Genomic DNA, 16,942 nt, shown 5'->3' with positions numbered 1-16,942 from the left:
CAGTGATATTCTGTCAGTGCTAAAATATTAACAATTGTGGAAGACTTCTAAAAAGTGATTCCTCAGAAGGCATCAGGCAAAGTGATGGACATACATTCTGCTAAACAATACAAGCAGTCTCTTAACGAATGGCAGCTGACAGGAGGCAAAGCAATACAAGAGCGGATCAGGCAACTAGATAGGGAGCCGAAGTGGAAGTTAACTAGTTAACCAAAGGAGGAGGAGTTGAAATGGCCGATTATGTCACCAACATGTTAGTTTTGCATGGAAAGTTCCCTGCTGTTTGGAACATTCCAAATGGGTAGCGAGGTAAATTTAAATAGATTTAATCATAAGTTCTACTGATTGGATTCCATCAAAATCAGGCTGTGGAATAAATATCACTTTGGTCCATAACGTATTTCACTATGGGAACTGTAGGCCCTATGGTTTGCAGTTTGCTTATATCAAGTATGCCAGGTGCCTGACAGGAGGCAATTAAAACAATACAGGCAGCTACATATGAAATTAGCCTACCAGGCAGCCAAGTAATAATAGATTGTCCATGTGTTATTTTGCTTTCTAACATCACGCATTCATTAAACGTGCAAAATGTGTGGCTATCTAAAATCATGTAAAGTTACAAGCTTTTGGAGTTTTTTAGATTTCATAAGCACTGCACTGCAGCCTTTTCTTCTTCTTTTCTACCATGTGGTGCAGTGTGCTCATCACTTGCAGTGGATCATTGCAGAAAAAGGTGCAGCCCGACAGGCCTTACTGAGGGAGTAAAAGTCCCTCGAGCACTCCACCCACCCATGGGAAACCGCAACCTAGCCTTCTCGATGACACAGCAAGAGATAATAGGATTCACAATTAAAAGTCTCTGATAAAGCATTCTGTAGTGTGTAGGCGTTTGGTGGGAGTTAATCCCGGCCAATGTCACGTGCCACCAGAACCTCAAAACACATTGACATCGACTAAATTTCTGTGAGCCAAGAAGATATTTGGAAAATATCATAAATTATAGGTCACCAAACTACCAGTTCTGAGGAAACATTGATCCTGAATGCTCCTCTGATGTGATTTTTTTGTGTGTTTTTCTTTCTTTCTTTATTTTAGATATGTCTCACAAATTTCTGTCTATTTTTGCCTGATCTTTGTTTTACATTAAAAAACTACAAGATCAAGCGTAGACTCAATTAGGGTAAGGAATGGCGAGTGCCACACCTTGCCATACCCAACTGACGGAACAAAAATGTGTAATACAGCAGCCTAATGGCAACTGTGTAAATACCAACATGAACACCACTTAATTACAGGTGTCCACCCAGTTCTGTGGGGAAACCACAGTAGAAACCAGTCATCATCTAGTGGAAGGAATTACAGTGGGACTGTTATCAGGGTGTTGTTTTACCTTCAGTTCAGCATCCAGGCTACCATACGACTATCCACTAGACACATGACTATACACTACTGCTTGTCAAATCTATTGAATAGTTTATTAAACAGAAACTCTTTTCCAAAATGATTACAGTGAAAATGAGAGCAAATAGATCCATAAAAAGCACATGCATAAACAAAAAGATACAAAACAATGGTCCTGCCTAGCATATGGTAATACAAAGCTTCATGATTTCCTCCCGACAACTGTCTGTAAATAGAATAATAAACGCCATTATATGTAACATACACAGCTAGTGTCATGCATGCTAAGATAAATAGTATGCTATATAGTGTGTTGCATTAGGTGTGTGAGCAGTGAATCGTTCTAGCCCCATATGGTACTTTAATTTGGGCCAGATTATAAATCGGCGATTCTGCTCTTTATTTGGGGATCTTGTGTATGAAGACTTCACTTCTCTACATACATGAGGAAGCTGGTTACAAGAAATGCTCTTACCAATAATTAACAGCTTCAAATTCAGATACATTTATAAAAACACACTACAGAAACAACCCAGCAGATAAAAAACAGATTACATAGTTATAATATAGCTTAACTAACAGGGGGGAAAGGCATAGAATAGGAGGAATGAAAGAGCATGAAGATTACGTTGCCTATGTAAAGGAAGATAGCAGCACCAGATGCAGAAAAAAAGGCATTAGCATTTGCAATTAGAACGAACCGAGATGCACTGGGAAGACGGCATCTGAAATTAGCTATGATGCATTTTACTGTAGGACTGGAGAGCGTCATGTGAGGTGGAAAACTGAAAAAAAAAGGGGGGCGCGATATAAAAGTGAGGATGCTCCCTGATGCACCCAGGCCCAAAGGGAGGACAAAACCAGCAGCGTTCCACCTTCTGTGAGAGTCAGATTATTTCATCCTTAAGGGTAGGAGTAGTGTTACACATCCATCACACAACAGTAGTGTATTTCCTCAGTAATGTTGTTCTGTACCATTTTTTTGGAGCCATGAATCCTCCGAATCTCAGTCGCATTATAAAGACCTTTTCTCAAACCGTATTTTGGCGGGGCGGCTGTGCGTGTCTATAGCCAGGTGAGCAGGCTGTCCTTGTCCATGTGTGACCCAGACAGAACGGTCTCCATGTCCATCAGGAGGTCTGAACTGAGGCCTTCTGGGATGCAGGGCATTAGCTCCTCCCCCTCCGACATCGGGAGCACAGACATCGTCTCCTGCAAGGTAATGGGAGGGGCTTCTCCAGAGTCACCTAAACAGACAAGACAAGAGAGAAGATTTAAAACACCAGTTCTTGTTCAAGTTTCAGAGTATGTGTTCAGGGTTTCCTGCAGGAAATGGGTTGGTAAAAGCGATACTGGTGGACTAACCTAAATACCTAAATAAATAACACATAACACTTATTGATTTCTAGCTCCCATTTCTGTCTAACACGCAAGGTAAATTAACTCAATTAGTTTGCATTGCGTTTGAAAAGTCAAATTCATATCAGCTTACTTGTAAGATAACAGAATACACCAGTAAATGGCAGTGGCATGAAGGAAATAATTTGAGGTATTACTTGCCAATGGAGCTAAATATCAGTGTTTTAGACAGGGTATGCCAATATTATGGCTTTAACATTAGCTAAAGCTGTAACAATTGACTTGCTCCATGTGATACTCCCAAAATAATACGATTCTCATTGGTTGCAATGTTGCTTTCAGTCAACAGATGTCGCAGTTGGACTCTGTGTTCATCATTGCTTTGGTCTCAATCATAATAAACACATAAATAATGGAGTTTTTTTTTTTTTGTAGGGTTTTACAGTTAAGGCTGGGTGTTGTTTTATCACTGCAGGAAACCCTGGTGTATTTGTCTAAGTTTGTTGTGTGCATGTGTGTGTGTGTGTGTGTGTGTGTGTGTGTGTGTGTTACCAGTGTCCATGTGTTCCACGGTGCTCAGCAGGTGGTCCGTTGTGCGCGGTAAGCTGCTGACACTCAGACCGCTGTCAGTACTCTCATTGCGAGAGTGAGCGCTGCAAGAGAACAGACGCAAACACACAAAGCATTCCTTAAATCTGTGCCATTGGAATCACTAGTACAAATTCTGCACAGTCTGACAATGCATTAACGTCTAGTTCTGAGAATAGTAAGAGGATTGTGGGAGTTGAGGTGTGAAGATACATAGTGTAAGGAAAAATTTCACAATGCTAAAACTTTTAGATAAAGCGGAAGAGGATTAGGACTACATGAAAAATGTATTTGAGTTCTGACTTTATTCTCAGAATTCTGACTTTAAACTCTAAGATTAAACTCAGAACTCAAACTACATTTGAGTTGAGAACTACATTTCTCATGTGGCCCTAATCCTTTCCATAAGATAAAGATCAATAAAGACCATGATTTGTAAAAAAAAACGTAAACCGTTGATGAAGCGTGAGGATGCACAGGTACAGAACGGTGACGTCTCACACCTGACCTGAATTTGCCTCTTTATGACCGCAGCGCTGTGGTAGAAGCAGATCCACATCTGCATGAACTCACCCGTTGAGTGTAGGTTCATGGTTGGAGGTTCTGATCCTGACATCCAGAGGCGGGACAAGAGTCTGTGTGTTCCTGTCATGGTCCATGCCACTGGGCATCTGGCTCCTTCCTCCTGCGTCCTACAACACACACACACACACACACACACACACACACACACACACACACACACACACGTTTTTTAAAGTCATGTAAAACTGAAAATACATTTACATAGAAGACAAATTCAATTGTTGACAAATCTGATTGCACAACTGAATGTACAGCATAATACAATCAGATGCAATAGGAAATAAGATAACTGTAGGGCAGTGTATGCAGCTAATTATGTCTTTTATCAATATTAAATGCTTCAGTTTCTAGCTCTACAATCTTCTGGATGGGACACGTAGTACAGTTACATTTGACCTCTGACCTGTGCTGTGATTGGTGGAGGAAGGCCCTGGTGTTTGCATCTGAGCCGTTCCTTGTCCTGCCTTTGCTGTGCTGCCATGCCAATAAGGCCAGGGTTCACCTTCTGGGCTGGAATATAAGATTTATACAAAATGAATATTTTGGCCAAAATAATGTTGAACAATTAAGAAAACATTTTTCATAGGGTGAAACATTTCAAACATATGCAGATGTATAGGTATGCAAGGAAATTTTAGGGCAATCTTTTCAAAAATTTGCAATATTTTTTTTTTTTGCCAAACAGCAGCCTCTGCCGGTGGAAATTGTGACACACGTTTCGCATTGATAACCATGAATTGTCAGTTGTGTAGACAAAAGTTTGATAGTTTGCTACCTAGACGTGGGTCAAGCCATGAGGTGGACTTAGTGATGTGATTGACGTAGTACACCTCTCCCTCTGGAGTCACAGCCTGCTCCCAGCCTTCAGGCAGTGGACCTGAACAGTAGTGAAAGTACACAGTGAAAATGCACATGGTAGATGGGAACTGCATGGAGCACTGAGGGTAAAAGGGAGACTCTGGCCCACGTCCTTGATCTCTGTGTAGGTTGCTGAGATTTTCAGTGTAAAGTGAAAGGTGAAAGGGGGTAAATAGGTATGTCGGGTACTAACCTAATTGTGGTTTGCCTGATTTTGTGGGTGGGAGAAGGTAAAGTAGGATATGAGACAAGTACGCTAATACTGGCCTGCTGGTGATGGAGCTGAACTATGAACAGCAAGGCAGCAGTTAAGAGAGACACTGGGTGGTGAGAGGACACAAAAAAAAGAGTGATACCTGTTTCTGCACTGATGTTTGGTGGTTGCGTAGTGGAAGCTGAGTTGGGCAGGGTGAGGGCGTGGACTGGAGGGCCAGAGATCGGATGCTGCGCTGCGACCGACTGAAGCTGTGACAGACGTGGGTCGTGCCAGGTAGTCGTCTGCTCCAGATGACTACAAACACACAACACACAAAGCCTAAGCATACTGCCTGAGTATTCTGTGTCTGTTAAATCAATGTAACCTGGTGGCTAAGATGTGTGGGCACGCTTTGTCTAGACCTGCTTTACCTGTATTACCAGATGTGCACGTACATCTACACACACACACAGACACACACCGGTGCCTGTGCTATTGTTAACTAGTCCTTGAGAGAAACGCAGGCAGTCAGGACATGTACTCTCATGAATGACTTGGTTAAAAATATACTGGTTACCAAACTAGTTGGTGCATTTGGCATCCGTGTGCAACTGCTTGGCTGGAGTCATGGTTAATGCTGTGCTGTTGCATCTCTCTCTACACCCTTTCCTGTTACTCTTCATTATAATACTGTCTCTGAAAATTCAGGTGGAATATTTAAAGTCACAATGAAACAGCATTTTGAGAGCATTTTGCTTCCTTAATGTGATGTATTTCCTGTTGAAGGATATTGGGGCGAGCTGTGCATTCATGTGCTATCAGATAGATCTGCAAAATGAACTTCCTACCTGGAAATTTCACATGGACGACTTCAAAAGTCGGATGATAAAGTCAGAAACTCTGGGAAAATTTAGATGCCTAAATTTCCAAGTTATGACTCAATGGTGACCTTTAATCTTCTCAACAAGGCCAAAAATAAAGTTTTATGTCAGTCAACAATACACATGCACTTTTATTGCAAGTTTGTTGTTAGCCAGACTAACGTAACATTTGTTTGAATTAAGTTTGTCAAATCAGTTAAGTGGATTGTTAAGATCCAGGAGGTCCACGTTTGTTTATTGGATGTCTTCTGGGTTTAATTTTCTGACAAAATAGCACATGAATGCAACGCTGTTTAGGAGCCGATTTGGAAGTCCCGGATGTCGGACCTTCCCACCAGCACATGAACACACCAATAAAAAGGGGAGAGATCATTCAAAAGTTTAAACCAGTGGGATATCAGTTGGGGAGAGAAACACAGTTTTATTTGATGGGATGGTAAGAGGGGTGGGAATGTTTTGTAATTTTTTGTCATAAATTGTCAAATAGGTGTATGGTATGATAGTTAGAATGAGCTTAAAAAGGCAAAACAGTTATTTTCCAGTTCAGTGTGACTTGAAGGAGGATGGACTGCCCATTCTTGTTTGTAACAGGACAGAACTCCAGGGAGACATTTACCAAAACTAAGGATCTAATGTAACTAACCCTAGAGCTATTAAAGTAGGGTGAGTGTGTAGAAATATGGCCTAGATGTTAGAACAAGGTGAGAGTAGGTTTGCCACTGGGGTTATTAAATGGGAGACCCTCATAGTAATCAGCACAGCAGTAGATAAAGTAGACAGATCAACAGAAATTAGACCTTACTTGAGGAAATAACGTTGGCCGGTAGGCGTCTTGGCCATTTCCCAACCAGGGGGGAGTGGCACATCATCTGGGATAATTGGTGCGGCTGCTACACCTGTCGCTTGAGTGGAGAGGGAATTGACTGGCAGGGAGGCAGGGGAGGAATGGGCGCGGACGTGATGAGGAGTGAGGGAGCCGCACACGCCTCCGTCTGAACTGGCCTGACGAGAAACAAGCAGGGTTAACGACTGCCAGGAGCCAACAATGGTGATCAGAAACATAAACCAGCAGGAAGAAAAGGTCTGGATGGATACCGGAGGCAGCCAGTGGAAGTGGAAGGGCAAAGCTCTGGGGGAAGAACAGCAAAGCACTTCATCCTCCTGCCCTGCCGCTTACCTTTCTGGGAACATTTTATTACCTCTGCCAAGGAGGTTATGTTTTCGCCCACTGTCTGTCTGTCAGCAGGCTATCTCAAAAACGTATGAACGGATTTCCATGAAATGTAGTGGAGAGATTAGCCTTGGGCCGAGGAGCAATTGATTAGATTTTGGTGGTGATCCGGATCTGGGATTTTTCCACCATTAGATGTTTATCGTTTTTTAACCATAACTGTGAAACTAACAGAGATACAGACTTGATTCCAAATCCTAAGGGTATGTTTGCAGGGTCGAGAAATCAATTTAACTTATAACTTAAGTGATAGGAATTACGTGTTTGGGTGTAACAGCAAGTTGGAGAATGGTTGAGCGTTGGCAGAAGGTTGTACTTTCTAGTGTCTGGAGGACCAGGGTCAGGGGTTCCCAAAGGTTGGCCCGGGGACCTTAAAGATGATTACTTTGAGGTTTCACTCTCCCCACAGTGTATCACCCCACCTATAGCATAATGGTATAGTAATATTCAATTCTATACAAAATCATAAAAACTATAATCTCCTCAGAATGGGATCCTTGGGTCAAAACTTGTCAAAACACTTACGCCTATTTTCATGAATCTTGAATGAACTCCAGTCACTTTTCTTTTAATTTTTCTATGTGATGCCATAATATGTTTTAAGTTGTGACATATTTTTTATACTTGCTGCTACTCAAATCGCCCATCCGGGACTGTAAAATTGACTTGATTTGACTTGAATAGGGTGGAAAGCATACATAACATGGGAGTTCTTGACATGAAAAAGTGTGTAAACCCCTGTCTGGCCTACACCTTGTTGTGATTCAAGCCTCCTGTGTGTACTCGCTGTAGTTTGCAGTTGTTTATTACTTGTCTGGAGTGTCCCCGGGGGTCCGGCGGTCTGAAGAAGGAGTCCGGGAGTTTCCTCATGCGCATGGGCAGGGAAGCGGGCAGCCTGGCGGTCTTGTTGGGGTTCATCACCGCGTTGAAGAGGGCCTCCAGCTCCGTCTGCGAGTCCCCGCGGACGTGCACGATCTGCTGCCCGGCCGGAGGCGCGCCGTGATGCGCGTCCATGTCGCCAACTTGGTGTCAAAACAAATTCTGTCAAAAGTGAATTATACAATAAGAAGGGAAACACGCCAGGCTGTGAAGAAGATCGGTCTGACCCGTAGAGTGAGATGATCAGATTTGTTTACACTTTTGTTTCCACCCCAGAATTGTTTACACTTTTGCGTCGTTGTCTATTTGTTTCAAGGTGTAACTTCTTGGACGCAAATGAGCTGCGAAAACAAACTTGACTATCGGATTAAACAGTCGATTAAGTGTCGGATTAATGTTGAGATCTCAGACAAAATAAATCGCATAAGTCTACAACACGTTACAAGCCTCCCACATACCTTCAAGTAGCCAGACCGTTTTTTTCCCTTTCTATTCCTGCAGAAAACTTGGTGAAATCACAGCCGGGAAATGCTCCGAGGCGACACTGATTTCCAAGGCAAACTTTGAATTGGAAAGACGTCTACATTTAAAAATAAAACGAAACTAGTTTGAGAAAAGTGTTTTCAGCAAATCCTCCAAACTTTTTTTTTTTCTTCACATCAACTGTTCAGTCCAGATTCATGTGATAGTGCTGAGGGGCGGGGTTGCGGTGTTTAAAGCTGCCGCAGTTCCAGGCTAAATATTTCCCATAAGGACAGACATCTGTACCAACTAAAGAACTTGGATTCAGCTAATTTCAAAAGATTTTGTTGACATACAATCACAGCACCCAATAATTCACTTTTGCCCTTTAAACTGTAACATGCACGGGACATGAGCACATTTTATTTTCTGGCCATGCTTCCATTCTCCTCTGTGCAGTTTCCAGTTTTCTCATATCACTGCTCATGAAGGGAAAATAGAAAAGTAGAAGGGAAAGTAGAGATAAGCAAGAAAAGAGACCAGAAGAAGTGTCTGAAGAGTGTTGGAGAGACATTAGACTGTCACTGGGCTGCTGAAATCATTTTTTCTAAGTGGGCCTGGGTCTGGTTTGGGGGGTGGGGATGTTGGGAAGTTTGCATTGAGAAAACATCCGCCCCTGATGAGGCCAACCCAGCCTGAGCCAGTTTGTCCATGCAGACGCAGCCATGCTTCCCTGCCCTCTAGTGGAAAACATGCACACAGGCTCAAGGAGTGCTGGAGCTCAGCTGGGCAACAGCATGAAGACTTCAATACAAGAATATGCCAAAATGTCAAGCTGGACTAGTGTTGTTTCCCTGCATACAACAACCAAAAATCTGAATGAATAGTCACATAACAGAGCCTGTTTAATTCCAAAAGTATATTATTTTCCTTTTTTGTGTTATTTTTTTGTGTTTAGTGTTGTTTGTGTTCTCAGTTATTTGTCCTTATTTGCTGGAAAGGAAGCCAGTCCAAAAAGGATGACGACAGACTGGGAAAGATCATAAAGAAAACCAGTTCAGCAATTGGATGTAATCGTGAATCACTAAATCTTCTGTACAATTAGGAGAGCCATGTTTAAATTTCAGAGTGTCCTGGACAACACAGATCACCCATTACGCACTGTACTGATTCAGTAATAGTCTAGGTTTGTACTTCCCCAAGTATCTACAGAGAGCTTCACATGGTCGTTGGTTGCCAGTATGATGAAACTGTGGAATAATCACAGTGGATTTTTGCCTGAGCTGTCTGCTTAGTAAAGACATGGATGGTTCTGCAAATGATGTCTTGCATCACCTGTGATGTTTCTGTGCTAAAGAAATTTCTCAAAGTGGGATTAATAAAGTACTACTACTACTTCCTGTCTGTATCCATGAAAGAGCTGCATGAGACGTGAGACGAGGGTGAAGAAAAGGGTATAGCAAAGATTTCCACTGACGCTTTTTCATAAATGGTACCGATCCATTAAGACAAAAGTCCATCAGTGACCTCATCAACTTCTTCCAAAGAGCTGTAACACTCCTCAACCACGCACACCTCCACATCTTTGGACTGGCCCTACATAAACCCATTGCATGGACTGTACATTTATTACTTTCATGCATATCCTATATTATCATTACATGCTATTCATGCTGTTCGTTGTTACCCAGTCTTGGGAATACTTTATTTAGCTGTATCTGTTCTGTTTTTTTACAGCCTAAGAAATAATGTTTGAATACTGTACTCTCATCTTATTCAAGCTATTTGTTTTATTCATAACTACCTCTCGCTAATGGACTATTGGTCATTCACTATACCTCCTTCTACAGGTGAAACCGTACTATATGCAATTTATAGGCTACTATAATACACTAATATAGTATAGCATGCATGTAGATATTGATTGTGTGTAGAGTGTTTTGTATAGGCTGCTGTGTTTTACACTGTAAAACATTTGATACTGTATGTGAGTCCAGTCATCCTTGTACAATGTGTGACAGTATAATGAAATTCTTTAAGTTGTCAATTTGACTGAAGTTAACAATTGTTTCTGCATGCATTTTATTGCACTTGACAAATAAAGTATTTCTCATTCTCATACACGAGTCTCTGGCAATAAAACAATCGCAATATATTAACATTGTGACCATTATTTATTATATTTTCAAAAAGGTTCAAAACAGGAGTTGAAACCTTAATTACTGATGGTTTCTGATATCTTCACATAGACCAACTTAGTTTAATTAACTTTATTATTAATTTAACATAATTTTCAGACAAGGTACTTAATTGCACTCACAAGCTTTTATGTGTGCATTGCTGTGGAGAATACAAATGTGCAAGTGACTAGTAGACACAAGCCTAAATGTAGTACAAGCCAAAAGCCAATAGATGGCAATGTCATACTTTAACACCTGTGACGCCTTGCCTTTTCTCAAAATAATTTCACAACAGGTTAGCGAGTACGTGATTACACCCAAAACCAGTTTAGCAAAAAGTCCAACGTCTGTCTGAATGTAGCAGATGTGAGTGACGCAGTGTGGTGGAAGTGATGTGGTTTCTTCTCTGGTCTCCTGATCATACCGCTGCAGGGTTGAGCATTCTTGGCTAACAATCGACAAAATATGTTCTGGTGCTCAGGTTTGAGGTCTGTGCTATGGTAAGGTCAGGTGAAGTGAGGGAAAGGCAACAACACTGACTTGACATTAGGCAAGAAAAATAATTTATTTTCTATATGAATCAGGGGATTGTTTGGGAGGCAATGGGGGATTGTGGGATGGGAGTGAAGGGGTTAAACACAAGACGATGTACTATTTTTTATATTGTTTTGTATTTGATGGTGGAAAAATATGAATAATAAAAAACAAAGGCAACAAAAATAACTTTGGTTCAGGAAAGGACACGCTAACTGAGGGTTGGGCAAAAAAACATGGTCATGGTTAGATGATAGTTGTTGGTATATTTTTATTTATTGAAAAGTAATAGTAATGGTAATCATCCATCCAACCATCCAATCCCCTAAGACTAAGAAACTCTATACTATAATTATCATACAGAGCTTACAAAACCAGAGTGCATCTGATCAGACTGCACACACACACACACACACACACACACACACACTTTCATGTTTCCATGCATCATACCTTTACAAATAAGAAAATAAGACGAGTATAAGATTGAGAAGTATCGCACTGTCTTGTCAGATGGTTGACTATACTCATTATCTTTGCTGGCAGATATTGTGTGTCATTCACATGAATGAACTGCTTTACAAGAGCATGTAACATAGTACAGATGTGGGGGCCTGAGGGCGAAGGCACCAGGCTTTTCACATTCCACTCACTGACCATGGCCATAAACTCACATGGGCTCAGGACAGAGGCAAATCTTTTCCTTGGCACTTACAACACAGTCTTCTTTGCGAGCAGCCAGCAGGCCGGCTCCAGCTGGACCCAAACTGGAATGTGTTGTTGCTCTCTATCTCTATTCACTTTCCTCACTGCTTAACTGTCCAATTAACAAGAGTAATTGGTCTGACCTTCTGGAAAGCTGTTTTCAGATGTCTGACTCAGTGTTCGGAGAGGGGAAGAGAGGGAGTGGGGGGTCGCAAGGGGGCTTACAAGAGTAAAAGAAGCAGAGAGGCAGTGAGACACACTGGCTTTGATTACATTGCACCCTACCTTCAGCTGCGGCACAGCCCTCCATCCACACAAACACATGGGCAGAGGGAGAGGGAGAGAGAGAGAGAGAGAGAGAGAGAGAGAGAGAGAGAGAGAGAGAGAGAGAGAGAGAGAGAGAGATTCACATGCTAGTAGGAGGCGTCTCATTTTCCTTCCACATCTGGTTCTCATGCTGGAGGCAGGATGCAGCCATATACCTGTAAAACAACAATGCTTAGTAATAGAGAGAGACAGGGGGGCCCACGTAATCACTCTTTACCACAGATCTGGGATCAGCACATCCTGCTAATATCCACCTCCATACTTCTATCCCTACTGATAAATAGACACGTTGGCCTATTTGACCCCCCCCAACCCCCCCCCCCCCCCTTCTTACAGGGAGTTTTGTCATGGGAGTTTACAAGAGTGGGAGTGACAGAGTGAGGAAGAGAGAGAGAAATAGAGACTCAGCAAGACAGAGAAACTTGTGAGAGAAGAAAGTGAAGATAGAAAACACTGACAGCTGCGAGGAAGGAGATGGAGATGACATTGCATAGATAGGAAGGAAGGAAGGAAGGAAGGAAGGAAGGGAGGAAGGGAGGAAGGAAAGGTTAATATTAGGGAAAGGGAGTGGGGAATAGAAAAGAACAGACCTTTTTTTTTCTTGAGAAAAAAAAAGAAGTATAAATTGTGTTCAGTGAGTGTTGCCTGCTGGTGGAGGAGTGGACAAGTTCAGCCCCCTCATTCCTGGAGGAAAGAATCACAGCAGCAAAGTCAAAGTCAGACGGGACGAACATGATGTGGATAAATCTCCTGCTGCTGCTTTCGGCTCACCTGCCTTCCTCCACCAGTCTCTCCATAGTATGTACAATATGCATGCTGTAAAGGTTGATCTGCTCAACTCATCTATCTTGTCTCTCACTCTTGTCTATCTTATATCAAATGAGTGTGAAAACCTCTAACAGTGCTGTGCTATAGTCAGCCAAATGCCAGAGAAAATATTTCCATTTGGCAGAAAAATGAACATTTGAAGAACTCTGGTGAGTGTCTCTTCAGATTGGACAGGAATTAGTCTATGAGTTCAATTTAGCCAACATTTTTGGTACTGTAAACTGTATTGTGGGGGCCAATAGGTGATTAATCTGTGCTTGCTGCTGTAACCTCTAAGTATTGTTCCAAGTGTCATGTGGATTACACTGAAAGTCTGGGATGATTACAAATCACTTGTATCAAATGTAATCAATTATTGATTACCAAAATTACCAACATTGAAAAGTAATCCTTACTTTTTTAAATCCTTTTTTAACCTAAACTGCTTTTGGACTATGGCAAACATAATAGATTGAGAATTTGTTCTATTAGTTGATACACATGGTTGACTGAAAACAAATGCCTCTTGCAGACAACATGTCCGACTTAAACAAAAGAGCTGCATCATTCATTTTTGTTGCCGGTGACTGTAAATTACTTCAAGAAATGGTGATGCAATCAAAGAAACCTAAAGAGGTGGATTCAGGCATCCTGGTGGATAATAATAATGTGAACGTTTATTTTTTTGCCTTTATCAGACAATTCACAGTTAAGAGAGACAGCAATGAGTGGGATGAGCTGGTAGGGACGTGGTGTTTTGCTCAAGGACACTTCAGCAGGGCGGCTGTTTGCTGACTCAGGGGTTTTAACACAGATCCTGCAGTTGAAGGGCGGTCTCACTATTCATTACGCGCCTGGCTGGATCAACCAGTTACAGCACTTGTTACATCATGAATTCAAATCCAACTCTTGACTGTTGTTGAATGTCATCCTGCATCTTCTTCCTACCTTTCCCGTCTTTCTCTACTGTTAACTATGTAACAAAGCTGAAATGCCATAAAATAATCTATAATTAATCTTGGTAATCTTTCTTCAACCATTGTTTCTCTTCTCCTTCAAGAGTTTTTGAGTAGATGACCATAAGTGCTGCACAAAAAGAATTAGAGGCAGTGTTGTATTTCTGACTATTTTTCTGTTGTTCTGCCCTCTCAATTTGTGATATCCATTTTTGGGATTTTAGCTTCTGAGAGCACATTTCAATAATTCACCGTAATCTAATATTGATCTGTAATCCCAGATCAAATCATTTAAGTATCCCAGGCTGGTTACTCTCATTTAATTTTATAATGTGATTACATAATCCAAGGTATAGTTGGGAACGTGGTCGTTCAAACTTTTGTTGCGGTCCTTTCTTTATTGCCAGGACACAGGAAACAGCACACCTTTCAACCAAGCAGAGATACTCGATGAGGACTTCTCTGAAGCTTCTGTGAAAATCCAAAAGCCTCTCGGAGGGGGCAAAGGTCGCGAGGCATGCTCCATCCCATGTGACATCACTGCCAAGCTGCTGCGAGATGAGAAACATTCACTTTGTGGTAAAACTTCTTTCTCTTTCCTAGTGTTATCATCACCTCTATCATCATGATCTGTCATCATCTGTTGTTTACTGTGTGTATGTTTGTTTCTGTGTGTGTATGTATATGTATGTGTGTGTGCATGCATGTGTGCGTGTGTGTGTGTGCGTGTGTGTGTGTAGGCCATCTACAGCAGTCTCTGCTGGCATACGGGCGAAGCACCCGTAAGCTAATCAGAGACGTGATGGAAGAGCAGCAGAGAGCACTGGACTTCCTCAACAGTCAGGTAAAGTGGTCTTCTCTCCTGGTGACAGAGTTTCTAAGCGTCTGATTGGCCGGCTGTATACGTACATTAGTGTTATGTTTTCAGGTCACAGAGCTGATGAGCAAAGTGCAGACCCTCAGCTCAGAGGTTCAGAGGAGCAACACGGAGATGTACTCCATCAAGCCTGTGCAGTCCCACGGTAACTCCCTGCACACACACTCAGGCATGCATGGATGCACACATACACACACACACACACGCAAACACACACAAACACACACACGGGAAACTGTTGGAGATGTTTAGCAATAAAGAATCAACTGTCCTTGTGCCCAGATATAACTTATTTGAATGCTGGCATGCAGAGTTATTCCCCGTTTAAATGAACTGCATGCTCATTTTGGTCCTCAGTGACTGCTATTGAACAGCATTGCTCTATAGAATGTTAATTTATTCAAGATCACGAAGGAGAATGTGTTTGCTTTAATTAGGACGAGACTGCAGTGACATCAAGGACAATCTCATCTCAGTGGTCCCCAAAATCCCCAGTGGGATTTACATTGTCCACCCAGAGAATACCGACTCGTCCTTTGAGGTAAACGTACATGATTCACTCACAGTCGGTCGCTCACTCTCTCACCGTCCGCCACGTGTAACACAACAACTTGTGCTGCAGGTATTCTGTGAGATGGACTATATGGGTGGCGGATGGACAGTGATGCAGAGGAGGACAGATGGATTGACTGACTTCAAACGACCCTGGGCAGATTACACAGATGGCTTTGGACACCTTCCAGGTCGTACAGTACAAATACCTCACTTTGAACAAACTCTTAAGGTGTTGATTATATGATGTGCCTGCCAGTGGCTGTGGTTATGGCACAGCCTCCTTCACTTTCTATGTTTTTATGTATGTATGTATGTTGTGTGTACATGTGTGTGTGTAGGAGAACACTGGCTGGGCCTCAGAAAGGTGTTTCATATCCTTAATCAGAAAGAGACTCGGTTCCAGCTCCACATTGCTCTGGTCTCCCATGATGACATCACCTCTTATGCATCATATGATGATTTCCGCCTGGACAATGAAACACTGTTCTACAGTATACACCTGGGCAGATATGCAGGCAGTGCAGGTATAAATACACAAATCAAAGACAGTGGAAATTTCGGACAGTGTATACTCATTGAAATCATGCATGCACCATGTATTATGCTTTCACAATGTCTGCAATATGTGTGTGTGTTTTTCTGTGTGTGTTTCTGTGCAGGTGATGCATTCCGTGGCTATGACCAGGATCAGAACCAGGACACGGCTCCGTTCAGTGCGTCAGATGTGGACAACGATGGCTGCAATCCTTTCTGCTCCATCAGCAACCAGACGGTGGAGAGCTGCAGCTCCCAGCACAACCAGACAGGATGGTGGTTCAACCAGTGCGGCCTGGCAAACCTCAACGGGTCTCCGCAAGACCTGGAGCAGAGCCAGGGGCAGAACACTCACATCCTCTGGGACACCTGGACGCAGAACGGAGTCGCTCACAGCATCAAGTCTGTCACGATGAAGATCAGGAGGATTACAACCAATAATTGACGGCGGGAAAGATGATGGAGGAGGAGAAGGGGGAGAGCTGGAGCGATGGGACAATGTCAGTATTGTATAAGTTGCACTGCATCATATGTACACCCAAAAGTTCTAATAAAACAGGATTGACGTTTGGTTGTAGTCTCTTTTTACCTCATTGGGACTCATTATCTATTCTGAAAACATTAGTCTAGGGTGCCATTGATACCTTTACTTATAGACCCAATTTGTATATACACCATTATCTGAGTTTTTGAGATATGGACTAATGTCACAGCTAAACATGAGCTTTACATATATTTTGCTGTAAAAAGTCTGTTTACATCTGCAATTATTTGCAAAAACTGGAAGCAGGCAGACCCTTATTTTGAGTTATGACAGCTTAAGAAACTTGAAAATGTTCCATATACACGTCAGAAAAAACTCTTTTAGACATACAGTACAGTATATATGGATGTACCCAAAATTAGATGATCAAATAAATCCATATTTTAGCTTTAGCAGGCAACAGGCATGCTGTAAGATCACTCAGCCCGAGCTTAGGCAGGCCAAACCTCAACGCGCCAAGCTCATGAATCAATCAATCTA

General features: G+C 42.1%; 2 protein-coding genes across 3 annotated transcripts; one reads left to right on the top strand and one right to left on the bottom strand.

Moving 5' to 3' along the window:
- Window positions 1-1,480: 1,480 nt before the first annotated feature.
- On the bottom strand, window positions 1,481-8,645 carry LOC139646056 (transcriptional coactivator YAP1-like). Of its 2 annotated transcripts, XM_071521957.1 has the most exons (9): window positions 8,440-8,645; window positions 7,913-8,143; window positions 6,674-6,873; window positions 5,151-5,305; window positions 4,712-4,813; window positions 4,340-4,446; window positions 3,925-4,043; window positions 3,316-3,416; window positions 1,481-2,651 (listed from the first exon to the last, which is right to left on the bottom strand). In XM_071521957.1, exons 2-9 carry the CDS (start codon window positions 8,114-8,116, stop codon window positions 2,470-2,472), a joined length of 1,170 nt encoding a protein of 389 aa, XP_071378058.1. In that variant the 5' UTR covers window positions 8,117-8,143; window positions 8,440-8,645; the 3' UTR covers window positions 1,481-2,469. The 2 variants fall into 2 exon arrangements, with proteins under 2 accessions (XP_071378058.1, XP_071378059.1); XM_071521958.1 differs by lacking the exon at window positions 4,712-4,813.
- A 4,212-nt stretch (window positions 8,646-12,857) lies between these two features.
- Window positions 12,858-16,409, top strand: angptl5 (angiopoietin-like 5). The gene is made up of 8 exons (XM_071521971.1): window positions 12,858-12,987; window positions 14,360-14,531; window positions 14,693-14,796; window positions 14,881-14,974; window positions 15,267-15,370; window positions 15,452-15,572; window positions 15,723-15,908; window positions 16,044-16,409. The coding sequence occupies exons 1-8, from the start codon at window positions 12,922-12,924 to the stop codon at window positions 16,361-16,363; spliced, it is 1,167 nt and encodes a 388-aa protein (XP_071378072.1). The 5' UTR covers window positions 12,858-12,921; the 3' UTR covers window positions 16,364-16,409.
- Window positions 16,410-16,942: the final 533 nt, after the last annotated feature.

Source organism: Centroberyx affinis, unplaced genomic scaffold, assembly GCF_046629955.1.
Source record: "Centroberyx affinis isolate AG114_WGS23_722 - 3 ecotype Tasmania unplaced genomic scaffold, CSIRO-AGI_Caff_v1 ptg000946l_1, whole genome shotgun sequence".
Lineage (NCBI taxonomy): Eukaryota > Metazoa > Chordata > Actinopteri > Beryciformes > Berycidae > Centroberyx > Centroberyx affinis.
Note: the sequence above shows the minus strand (reverse complement) of the source record. Positions and strands in the feature narration are given on the sequence as shown.